We start from the raw sequence: 11,191 nt of genomic DNA on the forward strand, positions 1-11,191 counted from the left end.
TGACGCTGCCATCCGAACCCTGGTGCGACCCCTGAAAAGATGGGTGTCTGTACACTTTCAAATGAACTCTAATGTGGCGCTACTAAAATATAAACGCAAAACAGACCAAAGACATGCATACTAACCAAAACAGGAGGACATGATGTCACAAGATGCGTCCCTAAAAAGGACTGAATGCTCAAACATACCTGTTTTTTCTCTTCATAGTCGTGATGTTGCCCATTACAATTCGTTACAGGCATCAGAACAGCGTCGTCTCGCAGCAGATATTCTTTTGTGTGTGACTTCCGCTGTTTTGACTCCTTTACACATTTTATAAGATCTTCACGAGCAGTCATATGTACGCACATACAGTCAACACATTTAGCCCAGCACACAGCAGAGTTTGGGATGTTCGACAAGGTCTGCTGCAATATATACTTCATAAAAGCAAACCAGGACTAAATGTATCATTTTTCTTTTTTTTTTGGTCCAGACCAAAACAACCAAGAGAACCGAACTACAAGTGTGAACACACCCTAAAACTAATCTTTACATTAGATTTGCTCAAATAAACTTTGTCATGCTTTCTGTAATTTAATATATTTGATGTTCTTGTAACCATAGAAACTAGGCATAAAGAAAACAGACCCCAGCACGTTAACAGAGGAGGAAATCACACGCTTCGTCAGGCTGGACATGGACCCCGAGTCCATCACATGGCAGCGAGGTGCGATAGAATGTGTATTGTTGTTTCTGTTTTTCATACAATTTATGCTAAGGAGATGAATAAGCTAAAATGAATATCAAACTGAATTCAAGCTGAGAAAACTGAATCTATAAAACTATACATTTTTTGTAGATTGCTATTGGCTTTGATGGTGCTACAGAACATTATGAATTGCTGTATATACACATTTAGCTGAAAATGTAAATCTTTTTTGGTTTTTATCACAGTGTTGGACACAAATGATCGTTTTCTGAGAAAAATCACCATTGGCCAGTCTCCAACTGAGAAGGGCTTTACCAGAACTGTGAGCAGCACACATATTACCTAATGCTTTATACACTGATGAACACAAGCATGCACAGGTATGATCAAACATTGTTTGACCAGCCACCTCACTGTCTACAGCCTACATCACTTCAGTTGTCTGAAACAAAATATTTAATAATTTTTTAGAATTCAATAATTACCTTAACACATTCATTTCTAAATAAATAGTGTTGGCTTCACTTCACATTTTGATGGTCTCTTTAACACATTCTGTTGACTATAAGGAACATTGCACCTACATCTCTACTAACACTCATTAGATTGTTAGTAGACTATTAGTAGACTGTTAGAATAAGTTGACATGTAGTTGCAAAGTTACTTATAGTCAGTAGAATGTCTGTTGGAGGAGCATCACAATAAAGAGTTAGCAGATATTAAGCAGACAGTGTACTAATACTGTAATGAGAGTTAGTTGACACATAGGTTCAACGTTACTTAGTCAACATAATGCTCAAAAGGAACCATCCAAAAAGTGTTGCCATAGTGTGTTCAATGACCGCTGGATTACGATAAAAAAATGCTGAGCATCTAAAAAAAACACTGACATGGCCTTGTAATGCAGCACTTGTGGCGCAAGACACTTCAATGGACAAAGATGTCCACATGAGACACAAAAAAACGCAACATAAAAAAAATTATTGTATTCTTGTCACATTTAATACTTCTCAAGTGAACCATATATCTAGCTAATGACAGTAATTTCTCTGCAAACACAATGAATGATGCTAGATAAATTTTACATTCACACAAGACAAAATAATCAAATATAATTCATGCCATGTCAGTCCTATTTCCTCTGCTACAAAACGCAACAAAATATGCAAAAAATCTAAATCAGAAAAATAAAAAATAAATCATGTCAGGAACCTTGTCAGCTATAACTGCATCCATTACAGCATACATCATTCTTTATCCTTAGAGTAAAACATTCTAGACCACCATCCACAATTGAACACTACTAATACTAATTTTCATGAAAGCCACAAAACTCTCCAGAATATTGTATGCAATATTGTATTTGATATTGCAATATTGTATTTAAGCCAAACAAACACATTTTAGCATTGTACGGAAAAACTATGCGCATCCTCGGAGCTGGCGAAGTGTTTTTTTTTTTTTGTTTGTTTTTTTTTTACATCAGTTAATCAAGAATGCCAGAAGAGCGCTGAACACCGATATAATAAGGGTGTGTGGCTTTAGTTGCAAACTATACCACTGTATAAATCTAGCCAATAATACACAGTAGCACAGCTATTGATTTGCTTATAGGTTTCAAAAACCTAAAAAGGAACTCAATCAATGCAAATGCGGAAATAATTCGGCAACTCTTGTATAATTATGTATAAGTCAATGTTGATTCATTTAATATTGACTTTCACAAAGCGTATTTTAAACTAAAATCTTGTATTTTTTTTTTTTTTTTTTGGATGATGTTGAAAGTAGCGGCTTTGGTAGCAGTCAGATACTGAAAATATAAAAATGTCTGTCTTGTCTTTCTGCAGTAATGGGTTCAAGTGTTACCATGTCTGCCTTTTATAAGTAACTTTCACTCATAGATATGGGCAGATGCAGACTGCAAATTATTTTTATCCATTTATTTATAACATGTCCAGAATACATTTTTCATTTTAGGCAGCTGGGGAAAATTAAGCGACTGGAATTATTATTTCTTAAGAGTTTCGAGAACATAAAATGGACCTTTTTAATTCACTACATGTATGCCATAATAAGGTCATAATTTGGTCCTTGAATAATGTGACATTTGAGGACTTTTTGGACTTTAAAAGAACGAAAATCTAAAACATTACATTTTTGGAAGAATGTAATAGAATGCTGGAACAAAATCCCTTTTCCAGAGTGAACATGTTTTTTGTCTGAGGTAGAGCCTCCAGTACAGACTCTTTTCTGTACAGCGGAATAATGCTCTCCTTTGGCTTGAATACAGCATCGCTACAGACACATTGTTCTGTAAACCATGCCAGTTAGTTAACCTAAAAAAAAAAGCGGTAAATCTCAAACTTTGACCTGGCATTATAATGCAGCAATGTGGCGCAAGACTGCAATGGACAAAGATGTGTAGCAGATATGTAGACCAATTAAAAGACACTGCATAAGAAATGTGTTCTTGTTTGAAGAACCTTGCATAAGAACTCCGTAGTTGTAAAAATTGTTTTAATAACTCACAAGTTATTATAGTTGAACTATTAATTATTTCCCAAGTGAGCCATGTAACTAGCTAATGACAGTCATTTCTTTGTAAACTCGATGCATGATGCTAGATAAGTTTGAAACGGGCAGAACATTCATGTGCAATCAATTGTAATGATGAACATTTTATTTTATTCTGTTAGCAGACCAGGCCAAGTAACTTTTTTTTGTGTTTTGTTTTGCAGGCCCAGTTTGACATCACTGTGGCCAGTGAGATTATGGCTGTTTTAGCTCTCACCACCAGTCTGGAGGACATGAAGCAGAGACTTGCAAAAATGGTGGTGGCCACCAGTCGCAGTGGTCAGCCTGTCACCACAGAGGATTTGGTGTGCTGCTGTCATATGTCTCATTTTATCTCAAATTAAAATGTCTAAATGTTTTGCGTGTGTTTTGATTCTGTAATGATTGTGTCTTAGGGAGTATGTGGAGCTCTTACTGTACTCATGCGAGATGCCATCAAGCCTAACCTCATGCAGACACTAGAGGTAAGAGGAGTTGTCCTGGGTTGTGTGTACTATATTCAATTTAATATGTGAATCACCTAGAGCTACACAGGCCTTGAAGGCTTCATGGATGCATCTTCTCTACTTCATGCTCAAATCCACTAGTTGCTTAGCTCAGTTTTGCAGCTTTTTTCTTGTCACTTCTTTCTCGGGTGCTTTAGAGTTGTGTCTTAAGCTGTTGTGTGAACAATTGTTTAGGGAAACCCCGTGTTTGTTCATGCTGGACCTTTTGCAAACATTGCGCATGGAAACTCGTCAATCTTGGCTGATAAAATTGCTCTGAAACTAGTTGGACCTCAGGGATTTGTGGGTAAGTTACACAGATGAAAGAACTTTGTTATTGTCATAATTTAAATCTATATATGAGGAGTCAATATAATTGACCAATTTTTCAAAACTAAAGTTTTGTCAATTAAAAAGACAGTTTGGTTTAAAAAAAAATTGTTGTTAAGGACCAAAAGTAATTTAATACTTACAAAATTGTACAAAATGTTGTCAAGGATCCCATCAGCATATATTTACTCTAGTGGTTTTCTTGCAGTCACAGAAGCAGGTTTTGGAGCAGATATTGGGATGGAGAAATTTTTCAACATCAAGTGTCGCTACTCTGGTCTCAAGCCTCATGTTGTGGTCTTGGTTGCCACAGTTCGAGCACTTAAGATGCATGGGGGTGGGCCAACGGTGAGTCTGAGAATAACCCCTTTACTGTGTCGTGGGAGAGAAATAAATGTTTTAAGTGAGAACATTGTTGGCATGATTTAGTTTCATGCTGTTTGATATTTTGCCTCACCTCTTGTACATATAATTTTGTACAGGGAGTTATTAATGTGAATTGCTTGTATCTTTTCTATAGGTCACTGCAGGTGCGCCTCTTCCGAAAGAATATATTGAAGAGGTAATGTAAGATTTTTTATGTTTTTCTGCTAGTCTTTGAAATGTGTTCTGGTCAGTATTTAAAGTGGGGATTTGAGTAGCTGGAAAAGAATCACTTTTATTAATGAGTTCAGTCAATAGTCTATACAGATGACAATACAGCCACTGCATCTCCACAGTTAATTAGTTATTTGATAACATATGTAATTAAGTCTAGATTGTCCTTGTTTATTGAAAGTTCAAGCAAGTTACTGTATGTTCATCTTCGCTACAGTAGCAAACAACAGATCCATTGGTGGAGGAGCACCATACAAATTGCAGTGTTAATTTTGAATACAGATTTATGCTTTGTAAGGAATGCACATTTAGGTGGTCAACCGGGCTGGAAAAACTAAATTAGAATATTTTTTTATTTTTTTATAAAAATTCTATTAATTTTACAGAAAGTGCAACAAATAAATATAAACAAAACAGCACTGTTGTTGTTTTTTCACAAAGAACAAACCTGGCTGTTAACAAAAGGGCATTTTTGTTTTAAATATTTAATATTTTTTGCCCTGATTTGTAGTCTGAAGGAGTCAGCATGTAGGCGTGTGTTCGGTATGACTTGTAAGTCTGGTAGTGTATGATGCCCAGTTTCTCTCTGTAACCAATTTTAAAGTTGGCAAGTGTTTGATGTGTAGCATTTTAAAATCTGTTCAGTGTATTCTAGCCTTAATGTGCAAACAATTCCATTTCTTTTACATTAGATAAATTAAAATATGAGGAGATTAATTCAATCCAGTCATTACACATTTGTTATTTTGTGTGACTTTAATCTCAAAGAATACTGTAGGTTAGCTTCTCTGTCACAGAGATAGCTTGTCTCATCAGTCCAGTATCAATCAATAAAGCCGTGAAGGTATGCTGACACATCTTCAAAAAAGAAACCTGGGACAAATTGAATCCAGTAATCAGACATCATAGCTGCCAAAGGCACATGCCTGACTGTGACTTGTATAAATTGCTATTTTGTCTTCCAATAAAAAACAATTATTGCTAGTCTTCATTTGCTAGCCAAGCTTTAATTAATTTATGCTGAGAAGAAAAAGGATTTATGGTGAGGTTGTCCAAAACCCCACTGTATGTATGGTCTATTTGTATGAAAATGTATAACCTATTTGGATAGAATTTCCAAGGAAAGATGACTATATTGTGATGTTCGCTACGAGTCAATTTTACAAAACCATTTAGTTATGGAAATTTAAGCAAGCCAAGTGTACGTTTTTATTGTAGAAAGAATGCCACATGTTTTTTTATTTACATTATTATTAAACATAATTCCATTAATTATAATGCTTTATTTTTAATAAAAATTGGAAAAATTGAGGTGTTCTAAACATTGTGATCAATAGTGTATACCCTCACCATATAATATAAAATTACTCATAGCATGATGTCAGATTTTGGTCACAAATGTTTGATTTTATAGCTGTTTGTCTATGCATATATCTGCTTAAAAATGAAATTCTTTTCCCCCAGTGTACCACTCAAGGCATTAATGAAAGGCCACATACACTGTAAAATTGAGAGTGCCAGCCACATTTAAATACATTTTGTAAATCACAGGAGTCACTCCAGAACATTGGATTATTGACATTAAAGGGATAGTTCACCCTAAAATGAAAATTAAGTCATCATTTACTCACCCTGGTGTAGTTCTAATGCTGTATGACCTACTTTCTGTATGCTCTTATATTTCTTATTTCTATGGACCACAAAATGAGAATTTTTAAGAAATGTCCTGCTCGTGCTTGTCCATATAATGGCAGTGAATAGTGACCAGTATCAAGCTTTAAAAAAAAAAAAATGCAAAAGTATCACAGAACAATCCCATGTAACAAAAACAAGACATGAAATACAATGCCTAGAAATCCCAAAAAAGGGATTATATCATGGTGTCTTATATCACCAGACTGGAAGTCCAGATGTCTGATGAAAGTCAGAATGACAGTTGACAGATATGAACGCGATGACGACTTGTTACGACGAACTCAGCGGATATATTCACCTCAGAGAATGTCACTTTTTGTCCGATCTAATTTCTAAAAAAATGTCCTGGGCGAGACACAGTGGACTGAGGTGCTAATCGAGTCTCACGAATGTGCACGACCAACGGCCAAGGTCAAGAATTTTGTTAAATAATACATTCAATTTCGATTTTAGATAAAATTTCACATCTTGCGTGGGATCATTCTGTGATACTTGTGAGTATTTTCTAAAAAGATTGAGACTGGTCACTATTCACTGCCATTATATGGATGAGCGCGAGCAGGACGTTTTTTAAATTTTTTTTGTGGTCCATAAAAGAAAGAAGGGCATTCGGCATTAGAACAACACCAGGGTGAGTAAAGGATGACTTAATTTTCATTTTAGGGTGAACTATCCCTTTAATTAATTGAAACAGTGCCAGTTTTAAATGGCATGCTCTTTATTTGGGGAGATAGAAAGTGTCAACATTTGCAAAAGACTCAAGACTTGAGAGAATACCTCTGAGCCTGAAGCTGCGTCCCAAATCACGCCGTGTCCCAAATTACAACTCTAAACTGTGTAGTGCATTAACTTTTTTTTAAAGTTTATTTTGTCTTTCAACATCGTAGTCTGATAGCCCCTCCCCCTACACTATGTAATTAAAGCTGCGACAGTTGAGTGCATGAAGTGTCCAACGTTACACACTTCGTTTTTTCAGTTACATAAGTGCATCATCTGGGTATTTAAAGTGCACTTTTTCTTTTTAGAATTTTCAGTGTGAACGCACTACTCGCACTATTTATACTACAAAATGACGTAGAATAGTGCACAAGTACATGATTTGGGGCGCACCTTGAGCGTTTATTTTTAATTTTGTATGTGCTCGTCATTTGCGTAATAAAACAAGCTGCATTGTGTAAGTGGCATCTTAGATGCTGAAGAATCTACATATAATTGAACTATATAAGAGAAATCATTTAAACTGTTCTGAGTGAAACTTGATGTGGTTCTGATGAAAGTGGTTTGAACTCTTACAGAATCTGGCACTTCTGGAAGCCGGCTGTAGTAACATGAGGAAACAAGTGGAGAATGCTCAGCTTTTTGGAGTTCCAGTAGTTGTAGCTGTCAATGCTTTCAAGTAAGACTGCATCTGCTAAATAAACATATAGAGTATAGGTATTCAAGATAAATATATCCGTCTTATGGTAGAGCATATACAGCGTCTATTGAAATTCCGAAAGCTTTGTGTATTGAGTAGTTGGTCACAGTTCTATAATAGTTTACGATGGACAGAGACGGTTGAAAATGTAAGTAACCAAAAGAATGTGCTTTTTGCCCTAATAACACACATGACGCCTTGCATTTAAAAAAAAAAAAAGCTAGACAGAACCCAGTGAACAACAATAAAATGCAGCAGTCTCAAGATACACTTTTCAAACTTGAACCACTTCTGAAGGAATAGCTAACCCCAAAATAGGTCTTCTGAAACAGTACAAACAGCACATTTAAAGTCTCTCATTTAAGTTCACTGAAAGTTTACCTTCAGTATGCCGTTTACTGCTGCAACGGGATCATTGTGAACCAGATCTGTCTGATTCGTGATTGAATCATTCAGTTTACAAATTGTATGTGTAATGGATATTTGTTACGTCTCCTATGAATGTCAAGAAGAGCTGTCAAGATGGTCAGGATTTTTAAGATGCAACGGCCAAAGACATCAGATTGCACATGTACACAGACAACACACAATTAAAACATTGCACTTAGTAAATATGATTGAAGGCCATACATGATTAATCTGACTAAATTACCATATCCTGTTAAAATTAAGCCAACAACAGGTTTGACTGTGACAAAGGTTCTTGATATTGAATGAAATTGAGCATCATTTAGGAATTATGAGTTTTATTTTCTGCACAGACAATGTAAATCAAACTGCTGTATAGCTAATATCTGTTCAAACTAAATCTTGCTGTCTCATGTTTGCAGGACAGACACAAAGGCTGAACTGGATCTGATCTGTAAACTAGCCAAAGAGGCAGGAGCGTTTGATGCTGTGCATTGCTCTCATTGGGCTGATGGGGGCGCCGGTGCTGTAGATCTGGCTAGAGCAGTACAAAAAGCTGCAGATTTACCCAGCAGCTTCAAATTTCTTTATGACATTAAGGTAAAAAATAAGAATGTTAGTGTTGTAGCATTTTTTTTATTTTTTATAAATAAAACAAATTTGCAAGGAGGCATGTTTTACACAATATTAAAGGGTTTACTCTACTGCCATATTTTTCAAATGAACCCATTCACACACCATTTGCTTATTTATTTTTGTTATCTTAGTTACCCATTGCAGACAAGATCAGAATCATTGCGCAGAAGATCTATGGTGCAGATGACATTGAACTTCTCCCAGATGCTCAGCAAAAGGTGGACCTGTATAGCAAACAGGTATGAATAGCAGATTGAGTAAAGAGAGTGGGATTTTGAACTTGGAATTTTTGTCTCTCATTAGAGAACCTTATACATGAGATTACATTATGTTTATACAGCTTTTTTGTCTCCCTCAAGGGTTTTTCAAATCTACCCATATGCATGGCAAAAACTCATCTGTCTCTGTCACATGATGCTGAAAAGAAAGGCGTCCCCACTGGATTTGTTCTCCCCATTCGTGACATTCGTGCCAGTGTAGGGGCAGGCTTTCTCTACCCACTGGTTGGCACAGTAAGTAGCGTAATATGGGCATTTTTAACAATATGCATCAAATTTTTTCAACCCCTCAGAGGATTTTCCTGATTGTTTAAATAACTGTTTGTTCATTCTTTTATTCAAACTGTTATTATGTAAAAACAGTAGTTCTAATATGATTGGTACCATCTAAACTAAATGTTCACAATTTTATGCAGATGCCGACTATTCCTGGCCTTCCTACTCGACCATGTTTCTACGACATTGATCTTAACACTGAGAGTGGAGAGGTTATTGGACTTTTTTAAATGAGGCACTTTTATAAGGGTATGTAATAATCGCATCAAAATGCATCCATAAAACATCTTTTAAGTTGTAATTATTAATTTTCTTGTTTAACATTACAGTTTGTCGCAGTCCACATAGGATTCCTTCCAATGGACTAAAGTCTTCCATCCTCTCAGATCAGAGGTTATTGGTTGTTTATATTACTAACAGAACAGATGTTGTCATAACTTTTTATATATTCTGATCCATTACATTTGTCCAGTTTCCTAATGAACATTTATTTCTAATAAATATTTTTGCTGATATACTGGAGCACAAATCTGTCCTTGGTATAGTCTGGTCCAAGTGTTTTTGTAAGTGGTTAAAAACATTTTTAAATTAATTATCATTTCTAAACATTATGAACACTTGTTATTTCGGTTAAGAACTATGTTCTTTCTACAAGGTTTCTGGCTACAATTTGAAACTTGTCAAGTGCCAAATGAGAGTAGGTAAGCTTCTGTATACTGAAAGATTGTCAGATTCTGTTTGAATGTTTACATTGTATGAATAAAAAAAATTCAAATAAATTGTGACCTGAGCCTCAAATGCAATCAGTCTCATCTGTGTTTGAAATGCCAGCTTTTGATTTGAGAATCTGAGAAGCAATAGAGTTCACAAAAAGTTACCAATAAGTTTATTTTCATGTAGGAGAAACACTTGAAATCTAATGTGTTTTTTTTTCTTCTTTTTTTTTTTTCTTCTTTTTTTTAGTACTTCTTGTTACTTGACTAAAATAAATGCTAAGATGTATTTGAGATTCATTAAGTTTAATTAGCTTAATCTAAAACAACTTTAAAAAGCATAGCCAGTTATCATGCAGTGATTATGAGCTCAATAATTACATGCATGCATACATACATGCATCTTCCGTGTATCCGGGGCCTGGTCGCGGTGGCAGCAGTCTAAGCAGAGATGCCCAGACTTCCCTCTCCCTAGACACTTCCTCCAGCGTGTCCTAGGTCTTCCCCGGGGTCTCCTCCCGATAGGACGTGCCCGGAACACCTCCCCGGGAAAGGCGTCCAGGAGGCATCCGGAACAGCTACTCTGAGCTCCTCCTGAGTGACCGAGCTCCTCACCCTATCTCTAAGGGAGCGCCCAGCCAACCTGCGGAGAAAGCTAATTTCGGCCGTCTGTATCCGGGATCTTGTCCTTTCGGTCATGACCCACAGCTCATGACCATAGGTGAGAGTAGGAACGTAGATTGAACGTAGATCGAGAGCTTTGCCTTGCAGCTCAGCTCCTTCACCACAACAGACAGGTACATCGACCGCATTACTGCAGAAGCTGTACCGATCCGTCTGTCAATCTCCCGTTCCATCCTTCCCTCACTCGTGAACAAGACCCCAAGATACTTGAACTCCTCCACTTGAGGCAGGAACTTTTCCGACTGAGAATCATGGCCTCATATTTGGAGGTGCTGATTCTCATTCCAGCCGCTTCACACTCGGCTGCAAACCGTCCCAGTGCATGCTGAAGGGCCTGGTCTGATGGGGCCAACACGGCAACATCATCCGCAAAAAGCAGAGATGAAATCATGTGGTCCCCAAACCTG

General features: G+C 36.6%; 1 protein-coding gene across 2 annotated transcripts in view; it reads left to right on the top strand.

Annotated features, from left to right (window-relative positions):
* Positions 1-10,190, top strand: part of mthfd1b (methylenetetrahydrofolate dehydrogenase (NADP+ dependent) 1b) — a 35,593-nt gene extending 25,403 nt beyond the window's left edge. For both annotated transcript variants that reach the window (XM_082143445.1, XM_082143446.1), the window contains 13 exons: positions 607-709; positions 937-1,013; positions 3,430-3,570; positions 3,661-3,729; positions 3,946-4,057; positions 4,289-4,428; positions 4,601-4,642; positions 7,668-7,768; positions 8,620-8,797; positions 8,965-9,072; positions 9,193-9,345; positions 9,528-9,636; positions 9,717-10,190. In XM_082143445.1, coding sequence (XP_081999571.1) covers positions 607-709; positions 937-1,013; positions 3,430-3,570; positions 3,661-3,729; positions 3,946-4,057; positions 4,289-4,428; positions 4,601-4,642; positions 7,668-7,768; positions 8,620-8,797; positions 8,965-9,072; positions 9,193-9,345; positions 9,528-9,617 — 1,314 coding nt within the window. In that variant the 3' untranslated portion in view covers positions 9,618-9,636; positions 9,717-10,190. The remainder of the gene's footprint in view (positions 1-606; positions 710-936; positions 1,014-3,429; positions 3,571-3,660; positions 3,730-3,945; positions 4,058-4,288; positions 4,429-4,600; positions 4,643-7,667; positions 7,769-8,619; positions 8,798-8,964; positions 9,073-9,192; positions 9,346-9,527; positions 9,637-9,716) is intronic.
* Positions 10,191-11,191: the final 1,001 nt, after the last annotated feature.

Source organism: Leuciscus leuciscus, assembly GCF_965113295.1.
Source record: "Leuciscus leuciscus genome assembly, chromosome: 17".
Lineage (NCBI taxonomy): Eukaryota > Metazoa > Chordata > Actinopteri > Cypriniformes > Leuciscidae > Leuciscus > Leuciscus leuciscus.